Source organism: Sinocyclocheilus grahami, unplaced genomic scaffold (genome assembly GCF_001515645.1).
Source record: "Sinocyclocheilus grahami isolate Dianchi unplaced genomic scaffold, SAMN03320097.WGS_v1.1 scaffold153.1, whole genome shotgun sequence".
NCBI lineage: Eukaryota > Metazoa > Chordata > Actinopteri > Cypriniformes > Cyprinidae > Sinocyclocheilus > Sinocyclocheilus grahami.
In genome coordinates, this window is record NW_015505332.1 from 3,250,020 (window position 1) to 3,270,197 (window position 20,178).

General features: G+C 35.6%; 2 protein-coding genes across 2 annotated transcripts in view; one reads left to right on the forward strand and one right to left on the reverse strand.

The window, feature by feature from the left end:
* Positions 1-210: 210 nt before the first annotated feature.
* On the forward strand, positions 211-5,177 carry LOC107592546 (H-2 class II histocompatibility antigen, A-U alpha chain-like). The gene is made up of 4 exons (XM_016282078.1): positions 211-576; positions 699-956; positions 2,645-2,929; positions 4,999-5,177. Exons 1-4 carry the CDS (start codon positions 477-479, stop codon positions 5,130-5,132), a joined length of 777 nt encoding a protein of 258 aa, XP_016137564.1. The 5' UTR covers positions 211-476; the 3' UTR covers positions 5,133-5,177.
* An 8,360-nt stretch (positions 5,178-13,537) lies between these two features.
* Positions 13,538-20,178, reverse strand: part of LOC107592493 (raftlin-like) — a 100,613-nt gene continuing 93,972 nt past the window's right edge. The window contains exons 9-10 of the mRNA XM_016282026.1: positions 19,971-20,046; positions 13,538-15,099 (exon numbers count right to left, since the gene is read on the reverse strand). Coding sequence (XP_016137512.1) covers positions 14,632-15,099; positions 19,971-20,046 — 544 coding nt within the window. The 3' untranslated portion in view covers positions 13,538-14,631. The remainder of the gene's footprint in view (positions 15,100-19,970; positions 20,047-20,178) is intronic.

A 20,178-nucleotide genomic window follows, 5' to 3' on the forward strand; every position in this document is an offset into this window, starting at 1 on the left:
TGGCAATTTACATAACTAATCCAACTGTCAACTATCCTACCAAATTTAATAAGAAGCACTTATAAACCAGCTGTTGTCAACAAAAGAGAAGCTTTAAGGACTTCCTGTGATATATATTTTATTATATTTCAACTCAATATATTTCCATTTACATTCCTGTCATTAGCAACTGGAACAAATCATTGAATGATATGTTGATTGATGCATCATGGGAAAGAAAATTTGATTTACTGGTTCATATTAGATCTGGGTCAGAGCATATTGTAAATGAATTGGACACCATATGTTTCTATTATCGTTGGTCCTGTTGTTCAGTGCACAGTGGTTATTACAGAAAAAATACAGTGGCTTCATGCATCACAAAAGAAGCGAAACCTGATTAGCTGGTGGAATTCAGTGCTCTAGTTTCTATCAGGCATGAGGAAACCATATCGTGCACAATAATGACTGGAGGAGGAAGTAAATATTACCAGTAAATGCCCCGTTCGTGGCATTCGGCTGATGGCCTTGAAATGTGGCGCTTGTCCTTTCTGTTTCGCACATTTAGCGTTTTTTGGAGTTTTTCAAGAGCTCAAGGTAATGATTTTATCTTCTTATAACTACTTTTTAAACCTGCTGGACTGAAATTTGAGTTTGTTCTTGTTGACGTTGTGTTTATTTTTTTCTAATCCTGTATGTTGATGGTTTTTCTCCCTCAGGTGTGAAGCATTTAATGCGTCAGCTGACGTACTGTCATATAGAGATGATGGACGCTGGTTTTGAGCTGGAGTTTGACGGTGAGGAGCTCTGGCACGTCGATCCTAATGATTACACAGCAAAGCAGCGTTTGCCGGAGTTCGCAGGCGACTGGACCCTCGACCGCAATCTGCCTTCTCTAGCGCACTACTCCATCGGCACCTGCTTCTACAATATCCCTCCCTGTATCGCTGGAGAAAAAAATCCCCCTGAATCCATCGGTAAAATCATGATTCAATTATTCAGTGTATATATAATATTTTATATTTCTTTTTAATAAAGCCTGTCAAAACATGTTTAAGGCAACGTTTACCTCAAAATCAAAAGAAAATGAAACCTGTTTTATGGCTGTTTTGTATTATGATGATTTCTATAACAATTAAGCTCATCTTGCCCTAAAATTCTCATTACTTGTATGTATTGTATTGCAAAAAGCAACATTTTTTTTTTTTTACAAAAGCGCACAACTGCATGAAAAGTAAAAACAAGTGCAAAGATAAAAGCTATAAAGTATATAAATAATACTTAGAGACTTATAATACTCTAGACTTATTTTATGACCTTTTTTTTTTTTCGTGATGAAGATTTTCATAAGCACATTTTGCTCTCAATTTCTCATTACACTAATGAAAACATGTTTTAGTTAAAATGACTAACTGAGAAAAAAAATTAACCCTAAATAGTAATATTTAAAATAAAATAAAAATGATAAAAGGGCATAATATTAAAATAAAAAGTTAAAATAAAAGCTAATTCAAAATATTTATAAAATAATATATCAATAATACTAAAATAACAGCTCAATTGTCATTAAAATCATTACTTTTTTCAGTTAATTTTATTATATTTACTGCAATATAAAAATATTTAAACTTTTTTTCTTAATACATAATAGTATTTGTTGTAGTGTCTTTTTAATAAGACTCACCATTGAATTAAATCACCATCAGAATTACACACTCAAAAGTAAAAACTCAATTGACTAAAGCGAAATAAAAATACATTCTTCTAAATTAAATTCATTTTAAAATTAAAAAAGGCAAAAAAAAATGTAAAAAGTGAAAGTATAGAAATAAGCCAATTCAAAATATTCATAAAAGCTATAATATTATATAAATACTAAAATAACACTGCTCCGTTGTCATTTAAAATCGTGACATTTTTAAAAATATTTTTTCTCAATATTTTATTAAATCTACAAATCTTTATTTTTTTTGGAATGGAAAAGATGAATACTTTCAGAATAAGTTGCTTCAGCCAGTCAATCAATTATAACTTCTTGTCTGCCATTGGTCGGCCAGACAAGCTATATTTCCATCCACCTATTTTTATGCGCATTTGGATGAAAAAACGCTGGATGAAAATGCCAAGATGTGCATAAATTCCAAAAAAGTGCATAAAAATCATATGCGCTCAACTAAGTTGGATAAATGTCTTATCCGGTAAGAAAACATGCACATAAACTACGATGGAAACACTTTTACCAAATAAATTCCTTAAGGCGCATCAAAAAAGACATGTGACTTTGCGATGGGACAGCATAAAACTGGACCAACCAACGGACCGATCATGTTTCGTCTGCGCGCTCTGAAGCTCATAATTTATTGTATACAAAAATTATTATTAGACAATGCCTTCTCCTACTGCAACAAATTACATTTTTCTTTGTGATATTTAGCGCAAGTTAATCAGGAATTGACCTTGTCTTCAACTCACTGGATGGAAACGGTGCTTTATTCGCAAATGTTTTATGCAATATCCCAATTTTGCGCAAAAGTTTAATTTGTAACTTTGGATGGAAACATAGCTACAGATAGTCCCGCCTTGTGCTCAAACATACAAACAGTGCTTTAAGTACACGCAAATGTTTTAAGCAGTTATTTCGTATCTCCCCTAAATCTGTCCACAGTTCCTCCATCCACACAGCTGTACACCAAGAGCGACGTGAAGCTTGGTGTTGAAAACACCCTCATCTGCTCAGTGACCAGCTTCCACCCGCCGCCGGTGAACATCTCATGGACGAGGAACGGAGAGCCGGTGAGTGAGCAGGACGTCAGTGAGACGCAGTATTACTCCAACCCGGACTTCAGCTTTCGCCTGTTCTCCTACCTGAACTTCCTTCCTGAGCAGGGAGACATTTACACCTGCAGCGTGCGACACAGAGGACTGGAGCGAGACATCACCAGGTTCTGGGGTGAGCACTTCTCTTTTGTGGGAATTTCAGACGTTGGGTAAAGATTTCCAACCGCATGCAGTTGCTCGGTCTGAACACTGATCTTGGTGTGTGAGAATTTTCCACAGTTAGTTCCTTTTCTTAACCCAATGAAAATGACTTTTTTTCTAAGGAAAGTTTGTGGAAAAATTATTTTTTTTTGTATTTCTGTGCAGCGGGAGCAAAGGATTCAAGTCAAAAATTCACCATTAAGAACTAATAGCATGTTGAATAATTTTTTTTTCTTCCTTTTTGTTAGGTTTTTTAAATAGTTTACTAAATACTAAAACTTTTTATACTCATAATTAGGGGTGTAAGGATACATGTATTCGTATTGAACCGTTCGGTACGAGGCTTTCGGTTTACATTACAAACCGATTTGTTTCAAAATTAGGTTTCGGCGCATTACAAACCGAACGATTCGATTCGTTGGACTAATCCTATTACATTTGGAAAATATAATGTTCTCCGTGCCACTGCGCTCAACAAGGCAGCCCAAATGACGTAACGGGACACGCACTGCGAGAGGCCCTGCGATAACCTCCCCTTGCTGGGTTGCGTCGAAAGACGATGATCTTGTATCGACTATAGCCAGAGATATTGTCAAAAACATCAATTGTTGGCAATATTAAGATATTTGGCATTTCCAATTAATGTAGGCCTTTTACATTTTTATTTTTATTAGGCCTATTATTATTATTATGAAGTTACTTTTATTATTAAATTAAAATTACAATTAATTTGCCCCACGATAATTACCAAATAACTGACGTGCTGCGAGGATAACAAAAGATTAGGCTATATATTTACTCCTCAAATAAAATGTTTTAAAAAAAGGTATTTTCGTCGGTGACAATAGCCTTGTGGGTGGTGTGCAGACATATAGTGCCATTGCGCTCCGGGCGTCCCGAGTTCGAGTCCCGGCTCGTGGACCTTTCCCGATCCCGCCCACCTCTCTCTCTCTTACTTCGCTTCCTGTAACTGCTATAAAGTCCTATCAAAATAAAAATGCCAAAAAAAAAAGTTCTTTTAAAACAGAGCTATACAATGAATTATAGGCCTATGATTAAAATATTAACACTTCAGTCATCAATAAAAATCAATGAAATAAAAAAGCTTTTATTTCAAGCACCGACTTTCAAAAACAACCTGTTTAACAAAATATGTTTCTTCTCATTTTTTTTACTATGTAATATTAGAAATATTAAGGGAATAAATAAACAATAAATAACAGTTAGCTATATACCGTTATCAGCATATGTTGAAGTAGATTAGTCTCTGAGAGAATCGACCCGAACCGTGAATTTTGTGAACGTTACACCCCTACTCATAATAATATAATAATAATTATAATACTTTCATACTTTTAAGAATATAATCAATTATTACTAGTAGTAGTGTTTGTTTATTCTTTAATTAACAGAAAATTAAGACCCAAATGAAGGTTAAAAATGCCTCCTTGCTGCCTTTTATATTTAATCAAAAATTTTACTATTTATTTATTATTAAATAATAATTATTGCTTCATCAGTATTCAGTAAAATATATAGATTTGATAGATGTGCGATAATATACAGTTTCACGTAAGATAATTTTGTGAAGCAAAGGAATACTACTATCCATGTTGTTGATTATTATTATTATTATTTGCACATTTCTGAGCAATAAAACAAAAACATAAGTAAAAAATGAATCCATAAGAACTAAAAGCATTATTATTTATTATTATTATTTAAATAACAGAAAATTTTAAGACCCAAATGTAGTATTAAAAAGGCCCCTTCAATGCCTTTGATATTTGCATGATGCATGATATTTAATAAAAGATTTTACTATTTATTTATTGCTTCATCAGTAGTCAATAAAAATAAATAAAATTTTATAGGTGCACAATAATGCACAGACATAATTTGTGAAGCAAAATGATACTAGAATGTATGTTGTTGATTAAGACTTTTGTATTTTATTTCTACTATTAATTTTTGCTATATATTTGAGATGTTTGGATGGCTGTTTAATGTTGGTGATGTGCTGCTGTCTGTGTCCCACAGAGGTGGAGGTGCCGGAAGACTCTCAGGAGGTTGAGACGGCGGTGCTTGTGATCGGAATTCTTGTGGGATTTTTGGGATTTGTGGTGGGAATCATTATAATCGTAATGAGCAAGATGGAGCTGCGGGCTGTATGATCGCTCACAACATCTGCACTCAGAAACTCAGACAGCCTTCTGTTCTTCTAGCACAAACTCTGCAAATCATTTGTTTATTCTGATTTTTTAAAATAATAAAAGTAACTATTTATTTAATATTGAGTTTTTTTTAATCTCATTTGCCTCTTAATAGTAATATAATATATTTGTAATTTATTTATGTGTTTGTTTTATTTATTTATTTATTTATTTTATTTTTTAAAAATGTTATTTGTTTTTTGTTTGTTTGGATAGCTCCTTCAGGTGTTATATGCAAGGACAACCTTGCAATTTATTAATAACAAAAATATTAATATTTATTAATATATTCATTTGTTTATTTTTATTTATATTATATTATTTTATTTTGTAGCTCTTTCAGGTGTTATAAGCAAGGACAACCTTGCAAAAGCTGAGAATGGAATGTAATATTAAGCATACAGGATTAACCTATAAATTGACCATTTAAAAAATGTTCTTTATACATTTAGATTATATAGAAAATATAAAAATATTGTGCATCATCCAAGACATGACATAAAAAAAAAGATCCAACAAATAGCCTATAAACTGAATGTAATTGGGGAAATAATTTCAAGTTCACGCCTATTTTCACTTAAAAATATTTTTTTATATATTTCCATCTTTAAAAAAATTAGGCCTACAGAGGGAATGACCCATTTGAAGACTGGCTCTTACTCCTAACTAGTGATTTCTGTAACACCTCTCATATCATCACCGATGTGCAAACAGTCTCTTTTGTTGTGGTGCATCTCAGTTATGCCGATGCATATTCATCCTTCAGTTCAGATTGCCGTTATGAACTAAGCAGATCGAGGTAATTAATTCATTTACAGTTTGGGCTCTGACAGCAGCAGATAAGAAGGCATGTGGGGAAGAGCAAAACATAATTGCATTAATTAAATCAGGGCTGGATAATTCGCCTAGACCGTGTTCACGTGCAGTGATTCCTGATGTGAAGTGCTGTAAAAACTACAATTTAACAGCAGATTCGAGTGGAAAAGTAGCTCGGAAGAAATTAATGTGTATTACGCATACAAAAATTACACACTGGTGGCATTAGATGGAAATACTGTAATGTGGTACTTTTGAATGATATCGGATTATTACCATCACATTCTGTATTTACAGGTGCATCTCAATAAATTAGAATGTCGTGGAAAAGTTCATTTATTTCAGTAATTCAACTCAAATTGTGAAACTCATGTATTAAATAAATTCAGTGCACACAGACTGAAGTAGTTTAAATCTTTGGTTCTTTTAATTGTGATGATTTTGGCTCACATTTAACAAAAACCCACCAATTCACTATCTCAACAAATTAGAATACTTCATAAGACCAATAAAAAAAAACATTTTTAGTGAATTGTTGGCCTTCTGGAAAGTATGTTCATTTACTGTACATGTACTCAATACTTGGTAGGGGCTCCCCAAATGACTCTAGGATTTCCAAATGAAATACAAAACTTGCTCTCATCTGAAAAGAGGACTTTGGACCACTGGGCAACAGTCCAGTTCTTCTTCTCCTTAGCCCAGGTAAGACGTCTCTGACGTCGTCTGTGGTTCAGGAGTGACTTAATAAGAGGAATACGACAACTGTAGCCAAATTCCTTGACACGTCTGTGTGTGGTGGCTCTTGATGCCTTGACCCCAGCCTCAGTCCATTCCTTGTGAAGTTCACTCAAATTCTTGAATCGATTTTGCTTGACAATCCTCATAAAGCTGCGGTTCTCTTCTCATTTCTCTTTCATTTTAATATTTCTGGTAATGGACCGGTTGGTTGTGCATCTTTTTCTTCCACACTTTTTCCTTCCACTCAACTTTCTGTTAACATGCTTGGATACAGCACTCTGTGAACAGCCAGCTTCTTTGGCAATGAATGTTTGTGGCTTACCCTCCTTGTGAAGGGTGTCAATGATTGTCTTCTGGACAACTGTCAGATCAGCAGTCTTCCCCATGATTGTGTAGCCTAGTGAACCAAACTGAGAGACCATTTTGAAGGCTCAGGAAACCTTTGCAGGTGTTTTGAGTTGATTAGCTGATTGGCATGTCACCATATTCTAATTTGTTGAGATAGTGAATTGGTGGGTTTTTGTTAAATGTGAGCCAAAATCATCACAATTAAAAGAACCAAAGACTTAAACTACTTCAGTCTGTGTGCACTGAATTTATTTAATGCATGAGTTTCACAATTTGAGTTGAATTACTGAAATAAATGAACTTTTCCACGACATTCTAATTTATTGAGATTTTTGTCTCGGGTGAAGTGCTGACATGCACGAACCACTAGATGACACTGTGTTCCTTCAGTCAGGTTTTGCATACTTAGATTTGCATACTTGGTTTGTTACCTGATTTGGCTTGAGTAAACAAACCTAACATGTTACTCCAAAGATCCAAGGTTATACGGTCGTTTTTTCTTTTTCTTGTCTAACATTAAATCCTAAAATGTGGCCTGTTTTAAGACAGCACGGTACGTTAAAGGTGCTCTCTCTGATGTTGCTCATTAAATAACGTCTATACATTATTCATCGTCCTCGTCTCTCTACATCACTGAAGTGTCATTAGCGTTTTCTGGTAATGGACCGGGCATTGATTTCATGTGCTGTGGGAGTCCCTGTATTTGTGCTTGTAGTCTGTGTCCCAAAGAGCTTCACGGAGGTCATTTATACACCATCTGATGATTTACTCACGTGTGCTTCTGGTTAGTCTGATGTGGCACTCCGTACCTGATACCATCCGTAATGCGATATGTTTCACATTATGGTACGTTGTGTAGTGAATGGGTGCCATCAGATTGAGAGTCCAAACAGCTGATAAAAACATCACAATAATCCACACCACTCCAGTCCATCAGTTAACATCTTATGAAGCAAAACGCTGCATGTTCGTAAGAAACAAATTGATCATTAATGTGTTTTAACTTTAAACTAGAATAGTCCTCTGTTCATAATATTGCTTTCTCCAGTGTAAATGAGGTCTCATGTGAATCGGGAGAGAAATATGCACAAATCAAGCACCGCTTACAAGTCAAAAGAGTTTTTAAACATATGTCTGTGGATTTTGATGTGAGAGGACACCAGGTGATGGACTTTATCACTGGAGGAATAAGCGTTTTTATGGATTATGGACTTGTAAGTTGTCCAGAAGCAATGGTTTAAAGTTAAAACCATTTAATGATGGATTTGTTTCTTATAAGCACACAGCATTTTACTTCATAAGATGTAAACTGATGAACTGAAGTGGTGTGGATTATTGTGATGTTTTATCAGCTGTTTGGACTCCTTCTGACGGCACCCATTCACTGCAGAGCATCCATTGGTGAGCAAGTGATGGAATGCTATATTTCTCTAAAATCAGTTCTGATCTGCATCTTGGATGGCCTGAGGGTGAGTACATTTTCAGCATTTTATTTTTTTATTTTTCTGACAAGCATATGACAAGATGTTGTGTGTTTTTAAAATACAGACTAAAAGCATTGTCCTTCCTGTAGAACACAAGTGTATAAATTGTGATCCAGCCTGACTTAATGTTGCTAGTTTCATTATGACTTCTATGGAGTTATAAATTGTCTCTCTACATGACATCTGTCCTGAACGCGCTCTTCACGCTTCACTCTAAAATCATGCAATTACAACTTGCATGAAGAAAAAAAGAGCCTGTTTTAGGCCCATTAAGATTTTTTGCACAGCGAAAGTATTTCGGTAACAATTAAGCACATTCCCTTTACCTTAATGTGTCCAGACATTTTAAGTTTGAGGAGTTTTTTGTAATTAACATTTTTCTCAAAGATGATTCTCATTACATTATCATTTGGAGAAATGCACCTAATTGTCATGAAATTAGTGCCTCGATGCTAAAAAAAAAACCTTAATGATCCTGAACACAAGGTTTCATTTTCTTAATGCAAAATATAATTTAGTTTTTTAAATGAAATATGACCTGTGCAATGCCTCTATTAGGAACAGTAGTTTTATCTTGAGATGTACTATTTAAAATAAGGGTTTTCTGTTTGAAAGTATTTTAAAATGTAATTGATTCCTGTGACGTAAAGCTGCATTTTCAGCATCTTAAACGCCAGTCTTTCAGTGTCACGTGATCCTTCAGAAATCGTTCTAATATGCTGACTTGCTGCTCAAAGAACATTTCTCGTTATAATCAATGACAAAAACAGTTGTGCTGCATCATATTTTTATGGAAACCATGATAGATTGAGTTTTTCTGACTTCTTTGATGAAAGGAAAGTTCAAGAGAACAGCATTTATTTAAAATAGAAATCTTTTGTAACATCTTTTACTGTCACATTTGATCATTTAATGCGTCCTTACTGAATAAAAGTATTAATATCTTCCTACTGAACTTTTGAACAGTAGTGTACATAATGCATACCCCACCATGCAATGCACTTAACTCGATGCCACAAATTTATATTTCCAATGATTAATATTAATAGATGTTACCAAATACTGCTGTTGTCAGTTATTTGTGCTCTTATAAAAGCAGTAAGTCACTCAAGGTCATGTGTAACTGTGATTTACCTCAGTTTAAGTCAGTTTTCTCAGTGAAACAGCTTTATTTTATGCTGATTCACATTCTATTAAAACAGTAGATGGCATACAGCATATACTGTGCAGTATGCAGTACACTAGTATTCTGTTCCGAACACAGTCGCAGAACTCAATCTAGATAAGCCAAGCTTATCAGAGCAGATGCTGACAGTAGAGCAATATGCATACCAGCACATACTGTAACATAATTGCTATCTGTCAGTGATAAGCAGGCCCACACACAATCAGCGCCCACAGATGTCCGCAAGAATCGGGACGCCCGTCATTCACAAACTTCTACACATTTTCTGTTGCTTTATTAAGTGTTTTGGCTAATTTGAATGTTTTTGTAGAACTCTCCGCTATTGTTTAACACAATCCACAGATTTTACCACCTCAAAAAACTTCAGATTCCACCTGTGATACACAACAAGCAATGCTTGAAAAATACATCTGCATGTAAGCTGAGATGGAACATGTTAAACTGAAAATAGGATGACCAGAATGTCTTTTTGACTCTAGCTGAATCATCAGAGCAGCTCTGTCTTTCCCCTGTATTAAAACAATAAACAAGGCCTTTCCCCTCCAGCTACAGTCTAACAACAGCACAACGTGTCAGAAACCGCTCGGAAAAAGAACGAGAACCGCCGTCGTGTAAGAGGGAAGTGCAAAATGAATTTCTTTCAAGCGTACGCAGACAGATTGAAAACGGCATCTTTTATTAGGGAGTTGGGAGGCTGACGTCCTTTCTGATGAGGCCAAGAGACGTTTGTCGCAGCAGGAGGGGGGAACGGAAAAGCCATTATGATTTTAAACGTGACCCCTCTGGCCATTAGAGCTAATGCAGAACCGCACACACGCCGTCCCTCAAGACCACATGCTGGAAAACCCTGACATTGCAAACCCAGATTATAAATGCGGCCAGACGCCAACACAACAATGCTGACTTAATGGAAATACAGATGTTACTCAGGTGAGGTGTACAGTGGGCACAAAATCCAGCATGAAATCAAAATGACCATGTTTAGTTTTTAAAGGTGCAGTAGTGAAATGTTGCGTGTAAAAAGGGGTCCATTCATTGTAAGTAGTGTAGAGATGAGTATGAATTATTGCTTACACAGAAGTCACTTTAACTTTTGAGCAACCAACTTGATCATGAGTGGAATCTGCGTGGGAAACTTTTTCACTCTTATGCGAAACAGTCGATCATGCGGATTCCTGAATTTCACTTGCAAATTTTCGTTAATGTTAACGTTGACCACACCTTAATGCGCATTTCTTGATGTGCATGATGGATTCGTCCCACTAACATTTGACGACCAGAAAGTGGTTATTTCTGTGAAATATTTTGCTTGTAAAGTTTGCTTGCGTTAATAAAGTTAACAAAAAGTTAACGTTTCTATTAAGTTATGAATATATTTTTTTTTCTTGGAATGTTTCCTGAATGTTCAGTTTTTTTTTTTTTTTTTTAAACATTTTTGGTAATGTGAATGTTAAGGGAACATTTGAGCATTTCACAAACATTATGGGAATGTTACTTTTGAATGTTCTCTGAACATTCTGAAACAAGTAGTAACATTTAAAAACGTTAGATTAACGTCCAACTAAAACGTTTTCTGAAAAGAGATCCATAAACGATGTATAATGTTTTTGCGCTAACATTTTGAGAACATAACATCACCAGATAACTTGGAACGAACGTTCTCTTTAAGTCGGTCACTCTCGACGTCACGTCGGTGACTGACGAATTGGGTCTCTCTAAGCGAGATCCCAATTCGTCGGTCACAGACGTGACGTCTCCGTTCCCTCCTTCAGGAAACGAGGGTTACATACGTAACTGAGACATTCTATTAACGTTACTGAAATAATGTCAGTTCATATCGTTACGTGAACCTTGCCAGAACGTTTTGTTTAATATAAATGTCACTTAGTTTGATATTTTAACTAATGCAATGACATTTTAGACATTTTACGTGTCAAGTGCGTTCCCCTTCACTGTTGTTGACGAATTTTCCCTGGCGAAATCCAGTCATTCCAACAGGATTCTATACGATCAGGAATTTCGTGTGAGAATTTCGTGCAAAAGATTTCCCCATGCAGATTTCAACGGGTTCAAGCTCAAAGATTTTTCACCTTGACCAAGCTGCTTGGTTTGAAAGTGACTTCTGTGTGAGCTGGGTTTCGTTGGCCGATATGCTATACTGACCGAAATTTCACTAATGTGAACACACCTTTAAGTGTCTAAATGCTTTTTGGCCTATTCTGATATAAAAACACGATGTGTTACCCAGTTGTTGTTTATCGGTAAAGTAATACGTCAAAAAATACTTTAATATTAATTTCTATGAAAAGCCTAAACCACGAGTCGGACAGGATAATATTTTCTATCTGAAATCATAGTCTTGTGATTCTGCTGGATTAAGGGCTCTGATTTCTAAAATACAAGACATTCGCTTCATAAAAGCCAAAGAACCGCGTGAACACGTAACCGCATTATCCTGTCGACCGTCCTCTTTTTCTGTTGTTCACTTTAAATCTGAAACATCCCAGAAGATCAGGGTAATAATATCATTGTCATGAAATAACCCCTCTATCCCATCACAACATTCTGTTACGGATTATGCACGTATCCGTTTATTTTCTTATGCAAATTGAAAATCGACGGCGGTCTGTATAATAACACCATGACGTTTCACTCTCATATTACGTCCTCCTCAGAAAATTCAATTTTCATAATAAAAACTGTCAGTATCTTTATGAATTCTGTGCAATGAAATATTAGTAAAAAAAAAAATGTTTTTACCATTTCTGTCTTTTTTCATTTCGGTCTGAGCAGATCATATGTGCACATCAGTGGCATGTTTTGATGCATTTTTAATTGGATTGATTTTGATTTCATGTTATTACTCAAGAAGCTAATTACTCATTAGTTACAAATCAAATCGCTGACAGTTTTAAAGCATGGCCATCAGATGAATCGGGGCAGAATGAACATCTTGAGGTGAACATTAGCCAGTGTCTGGGAGTTCATGTGCATATAAACGCACCTTCTGTTGTGCTCTGCTGTTTTTTAACACAAGAGAAAGGTCCTGTGTGAACAGCCCCTTAGTCGTCTGCTAATTAAAACAGGGAAAGGATCTGTTCATGAGCGTGTCTCATCTTTCTGGTGTTGACTTTCTCAAACAAAATCACTTGTGATGCTTTATTGCCTCTGAGAGCAATGTTGAAAATGTTTGTATAAGAGCTAGAGCAGATTGTCTCCATGTAAAAGTAAACCGAAGCCACAGACACTTATTATGCCACCTTCCTCTTTTAAAAGCAATAAAACACCCTGTAAATGATAATTCTGGCATCATTTAATCACCTTTTTTTTGCACAAAGCATTCAATGGATAATTTGTTAATTAAGCTTGTGGCTAAACTAACAATACAATTCTAATGAGCATACAAATATTCTACGCCCACAAAAATTGGGTAAATAATATATTTCTAATTAAATGGACTACTTTTCTGATGGTTTTATGGAGCTCAAAAGTATAGAAGCCCATTTCTGCAGTTGAAGAAAAAAACGCTTTGGTAAATCATAATTGTCATCGTGACAAAAATAATATCAAAATTATGGGTTGAAATTGACACAAGGCATAATTATGAGATAAAAAGTCAAACTTATGACACAAGTCAATTATGAGATTAATAGTAAAAAATTATGATATACTAAAAAGTCAAAATTATGGGATAAAATTATATGAATTACATTTTCCACTCCATAAGAAAATAATAATTATGCATGGTATGAAATACCAACATACTTATGCGATGAAAAAAGTTAAATTATGACTTACTTATCATGGCGTTTTATCTCATAATGTCAGAATTATGGCTTTTTTAATCTGTGTTGACTTTTATGGAAAGTTCTACTATTTATCTCTTAGTGTGTCAAAATGTTGTGTTTTTATGAGTTTTACTTTTCAGTGTTGACATTTTGTCAATGTCTGCCCTTAGACTTATGGTGTCATAATTTTGACTTTTTTGTTGTTTTTCTTATGTGGCAGAAATTGGCTTCCATACAAACAGCCTGAGTCTTCATTCACGTATTCTACTTTTGCCATGAAGTCATACATATTTGAAACGGCATGAGGTGAGTAAATGATGACAGAATTTTCATTTCTGTGTGAGTTATTCCTTTAAACCAGTGGTGGATCCGCTCTGAATGCTAACAACCAAACCAACAAAAAGTCGCCCCTACTGCACAACAAACTTAATAGTAAAATCCCACTATGTTTCTCTGCCAGGTGCGAATCTTCTCTTAAATTTCGAGAATCTGACTCTTTTGTTTGGACGGTGACATGAAATATTCATATAAACGTAAACAAAAACATACACAAACATATGCACCTAACATCACAATAGATTGCTTCTCGCAACAGTAACCTTCTCCTCGGAGTGCGTCTGAGATGCCGTCTTTGAGTCTTTCTCGGCCCTCTGGGCTCATTGAGTAAATATTAATGTGGTTTTCCCATCCAGTGCATTTACCGATAACAATCTCTTCCCATCTCTCCTCCCTCTTCCTGGATACCGGAGTCCTTTCTGCTCATTGATGGGGAAGGGATGTTATCGCCCGCTCACCAGCGGTGAGTTAAATGTTCAGGATTGGTTACAAGAGGTGGAAATGTCAAGTGAGGTTTTTGCGCGACAGTGTACCTGTCTTAAACCATAAGCTACGTGACATCAGCCAGTAGTTTTGGCTTGAGTATCTAAAGATCAATAAAACAACTCTTGCTTTCTTGTTTTGTATATTGAACTTGTTTTAAGGATGTTTAGATACTGGAAAACAAGACAAAATATCGATTAGCAAAGTGATTTTTTTTGCAGGGTAGCATTTAGAACATTCAGAGGTCCACTTCCATTGGCTCGGTGGGTGTGAGCGCGTCCTCAATCCTGATTGGCTGAGCTGTCTTCCTGTTTGTCCACCTCCTCGTCCTGTCGTCCTGTTTCTTGTGCTGTAGGTGAGGCCTTGTCTTGACACGACCCCATTTCAGCTTCTGTTTTCACGCCACGCTCTTCCTCTTTAACATCAACCTCATCTTTAGCATTTCCGTCTGTCTTGCTATTTCCGCCCACCGCCTCTTGTTTTTCCCTGTCTGCTCCTACCGTCCCTTCCTCGGTCTCGTTCGCGTCCTCTTTCTGTTCACTCTGCACTTCAGCATCAGTCTCATTATTCTGGTTTTCCTCCCGTCGTTCATTCACACTTGTATCGGCGCTCTTCTCGGCTCCATCACAGGGCTTTTGATCACTTATCTCTTTCTCTACGGTGGGTGTGGAGTCTTTCTTCTTCTTGTTCTTTGGTGCGTCTTTGACCGAGTTCTTGTTGGACTTGTTCCGTGCTTTAAAGATGACTTTCTGAAACAGAAAATGGGAGTCTTAGTACCTTTTTTTATGAATAGGCAATGAGATGCAGATAAATATTTAATGAATTGCCTTTTTTAAAGGGGTGGTTCACTGTTTTTTTTCTAGGATTGATTGTGTTTATGGGGTGCAGTCTAACGTATTAATGCTTCGTTTTAAAAAAAACGCATTATTTTTCACATAATTTACCTTTATTCCACACCGCTCTGTCCCTTCTCTGAAAAATGCACTGATCATTTCCTTCTTTTATGAAGCCCCTCCCTCAGAAATAGGTGATGGAGTCTGATTGGTTAGCTAGCCCAGTGTGTTGTGATTGGCTCGACCGTCTCTAGTGAGCGTCTAAACGTGGAACATTGTTATAGCTGAGCTGAATATGAGAGCGAGAGATGCAGAGCATGTGCAGAGCAGGGGGACGCGAGGAACAGTATTAAGAACCTCTGCTTTAGAACATTGATTTTGAAACTTGTGAATCCATTAGAATTGTTAGAAGACAGAATCGCGATTCATATATGAATAGATTTTTATGTGCACCTCTAGTTTTCTCTTCCTCTTCTGTAAAGCAGCGCAGCATGGCCTCGCCCCCTTTGCTGCCTTTTCCAGAGGGTGGGGTTTATCTGGGTTTGTGATGTCACGAACCCGGGAAGTAACTTGTTGTAGTCCCTACCAGCCGTTTTTGTAGGCATTAAACTGCCAGAATTTTAAAAGACGATAGTTTGCATTGAACTTTCAGCTTCGTAACTTTGCAGATATTGTTTATGTTCAAACTGCAACATTGCATTTAACTAACGTTAAAAAAGTGAAATCGCAATGAACCACCCCTTTAAAATAACAAAAGTATGCTTGGTTGTGATGCTGCTTCATCATCATTTTATGAATCACTGCTTCCATGATAAATAAAAATGTTCTTTGTAATAAAATTCTGTTTACGTACTGTCTTAATTTTTAACTTTTGTATTATTTATTCAGAAAAAAACACTGCAATAGTGTATATAAATATATAAGCCTATATATGTATTTAAATGTATAACTTGTATACATTTTGACTGATAAATAACACCAATAAAAATGAAATTGATTTGAACTATTATTATTTATAACTAACTGGACTAAATGTAAATGTAATATTAATTTGAGTTGATATTATTATAATTACCTCTATATTATCTTAAAGAAAAAACGCAATATGTCACCGTGACAATTGATATAACTAGATTTTTTTTTTTTAGTATTTGCAAAAGTATTACGGTAATATCAATATTCAAGTTACCTGAGGTGAATTTTTTTATAATCGATAACCGAGAGGCAAGATGGTGCTAGTTGGGTGTGTATGAAGAGCGCAAGATGTGCGTAAAAAGTAAAGCCGTGAAAGTAGTGCCAGTTTCAGTTACCCGGATGAGCGGATATATATATATTTTTTCTTGATATTTCACCATCATCTGAAAGCTGAATAAATAATAATATAATCAGCTTTCCATTGATGCATGGTTTGTTAGGATAGGACGATATTTATTCCACACCGCTCTGTCCCTTCTCTGAAAAATGCACTGATCATTTCCTTCTTTTATGAAGCCCCTCCCTCAGAAATAGGTGATGGAGTCTGATTGGTTAGCTAGCCCAGTGTGTTGTGATTGGCTCGACCGTCTCTAGTGAGCGTCTAAACGTGGAACATTGTTATAGCTGAGCTGAATATGAGAGCGAGAGATGCAGAGCATGTGCAGAGCAGGGGGACGCGAGGAACAGTATTAAGAACCTCTGCTTTAGAACATTGATTTTGAAACTTGTGAATCCATTAGAATTGTTAGAAGACAGAATCGCGATTCATATATGAATAGATTTTTATGTGCACCTCTAGTTTTCTCTTCCTCTTCTGTAAAGCAGCGCAGCATGGCCTCGCCCCCTTTGCTGCCTTTTCCAGAGGGTGGGGTTTATCTGGGTTTGTGATGTCACGAACCCGGGAAGTAACTTGTTGTAGTCCCTACCAGCCGTTTTTGTAGGCATTAAACTGCCAGAATTTTAAAAGACGATAGTTTGCATTGAACTTTCAGCTTCGTAACTTTGCAGATATTGTTTATGTTCAAACTGCAACATTGCATTTAACTAACGTTAAAAAAGTGAAATCGCAATGAACCACCCCTTTAAAATAACAAAAGTATGCTTGGTTGTGATGCTGCTTCATCATCATTTTATGAATCACTGCTTCCATGATAAATAAAAATGTTCTTTGTAATAAAATTCTGTTTACGTACTGTCTTAATTTTTAACTTTTGTATTATTTATTCAGAAAAAAACACTGCAATAGTGTATATAAATATATAAGCCTATATATGTATTTAAATGTATAACTTGTATACATTTTGACTGATAAATAACACCAATAAAAATGAAATTGATTTGAACTATTATTATTTATAACTAACTGGACTAAATGTAAATGTAATATTAATTTGAGTTGATATTATTATAATTACCTCTATATTATCTTAAAGAAAAAACGCAATATGTCACCGTGACAATTGATATAACTAGATTTTTTTTTTTTAGTATTTGCAAAAGTATTACGGTAATATCAATATTCAAGTTACCTGAGGTGAATTTTTTTATAATCGATAACCGAGAGGCAAGATGGTGCTAGTTGGGTGTGTATGAAGAGCGCAAGATGTGCGTAAAAAGTAAAGCCGTGAAAGTAGTGCCAGTTTCAGTTACCCGGATGAGCGGATATATATATATTTTTTCTTGATATTTCACCATCATCTGAAAGCTGAATAAATAATAATATAATCAGCTTTCCATTGATGCATGGTTTGTTAGGATAGGACGATATTTGGCTGAGATGCAATTATTTGAATATCTGGAATCTGAGGGTGCAAAAAAATCTGAATATTGAGAAAATCGCCTTTAAAGTTGTCCAAATGAAGTAGCAATGCATATTACTAATTAAAAATACTTTTTAAATATATTTACGGTATGAAATTGATAAAATATCTTCATGGATCATGATCTTTACTTAATATCCTAATGATTTTTGACATAAAAGAAAAATTTATAATTTTGACCCATACAATGTATTGCTGGCTATTGCTACAAATATACCCATGCTACTTATGAATGGTTTTGTGCTCTAGGGTCACATAATAGGACATTTCTGATCATTGGATTCCGCGATTGATTAATTAAAGTCAAAAACTCCACAGAGAACCGTGTAATAAGGCTGATTAGATGTGTTATGGTGCCTCAGCAGGTGCTTTCATACAGAAACACTGGCAGCAGCACCTTCGGTCACGCCGCCTGTGAATGAGTTTGTGCCGCTGTCAGTTAGGACTGGACTGTGTGAAGTAAGTGTCAGAAACCTGTCATGCTCCACCATAACTAACCCAATATCAGAAGACCTTCACCCAGATCATTTTGATAATGTTTGATCACTGACAAACAATCGTGAGGAAGCATGAACTGTTCACGGAGAAAGTATAAACACCTTCATGAAGTCATTTATGCTCACCAAGGCTGCATTTATTTGATTTGAAAATACAGTAAAGCAGTAATATCGTGAAATATATATATATTTTTTTCTATTATGAAATGTAATTTATTTCGGTGATCAAAGCTGAATTTTCAGCAGCATTCCTCCAGTCTTCAGTGTCACATGATCCTTCAGAAATCATTCTAATATGCAGATTTGCTTCTCAAGAAACATGTATTATGATCATCAATGTTGAAAACAGTTTTTGCTGCTTTGTATTTTTGTGGAAACTGTGATAGATTACCATTCAAAAGTTTTGGGATAAGTGATAAAAAATTTGAAATTAATAGCTTTGTTCAACGAGGATTTTATGAAATGAATGCAGCTTTGGTGAATATGAGAGACTTCTTTTAAGAAATTAAAAGTAATTTAAGAGTGTGGGTGTGTGTGCATTTCAAATCTGAATTAGATATAGTACTATATAATCAAATGATTTATGCTTTTTAAAATCTTTATTAAACCTGTTCAAATAGCAAACCGGCATCATCATTATTAAACAAACTGACAATAAATCCATGTTTATCCATTTAAGCATTGAAACTCCAGGAGTAGAAACATTTATGACAGACGTCACTGCCTCTCCTCACACTGATTGGCTGCCGCCTGCCACTTTTCTGTCCTTCATTTGCGTGAAGTATTTTTTTAACTTTAGTTTTTAACCCTGTTTTCTTCCAGTGGAGTAAATGCCACTGATTGTTGCCGTATTGCACTTATGAATATGAGAGATAATACTTACATAAAACAGTACACACAAAGCTGTAGTGTCCTCATGCAACCACGAGATGCATGAGACGGGAAGCTCAGGAATTGCATGCCACATGACATTTTTGTTTTCGGAAAAAGTTCATTTAGATTCTCTCCTCTGTTATGGTTGTGAATACAAATTCCCATATTGAATTACATATACAACTGATGACAAGTGTGACGGGTTGATTAAAGCTTAGCTCAGTTCATTTGCATTGGCCCTTTCTACCCAAAAATGTAAAAAGTCAACACTGGCGTGTAAGTAAATATCATCAGGAAAGCCAAACACGCAGTAACACCCACTAAGCACACACTCGCTCTGGTTTTCTTTGAAGTGACATGGAGCTAAATCTTTGTTTAAATTATGCATTGTTCTGTTCGAGCATCTTGTGCTTTCTGCCCCATTTTATGTGGTGCTTTAAAGAAATGCCTGATGCCTGCACTGAACCCTGTAAAAACACTTGGTGTGTGACTTTGGCTGCTAACACAAACTACGTAGATGTTTCAGCAATGTTTGAAGCAAAGAGAATGTGAGGAATATGATATTAACCATGTGTGTGTGTGTGTGTGTGTGTGTGTATGGCTGGAATAAGAGGTCACACACCTTGGATTCCTTCTTCTTGCGAGGCAACATTGGTCTTTGGAGGAAAATGATCTGCTTGGTGGCCAAACTTCCATCACTGGATAAGAGAGATGAAGCATTTTAGTTTGTGATCTAGGTATGATCATACTTTAAACAACAATAATAATCTAACTTCCCGATCCAGGTCCAAAACTTTTACCAAAAATAAAAAATTGGTTTTAAAAAAAAA

Excerpts from the sequence above, each read along its gene's own strand:
- LOC107592546 (XM_016282078.1), top strand. The coding sequence starts at position 477 with ATGCCCCGTTCGTGGCATTCGGCTGATGGCCTTGAAATGTGGCGCTTG. Across the intron at positions 577-698 it reads GAGTTTTTCAAGAGCTCAAG|GTGTGAAGCATTTAATGCGT; the intron begins GTAATGATTTTA and ends TTTCTCCCTCAG. Across the intron at positions 2,930-4,998 it reads AGACATCACCAGGTTCTGGG|AGGTGGAGGTGCCGGAAGAC; the intron begins GTGAGCACTTCT and ends TGTGTCCCACAG.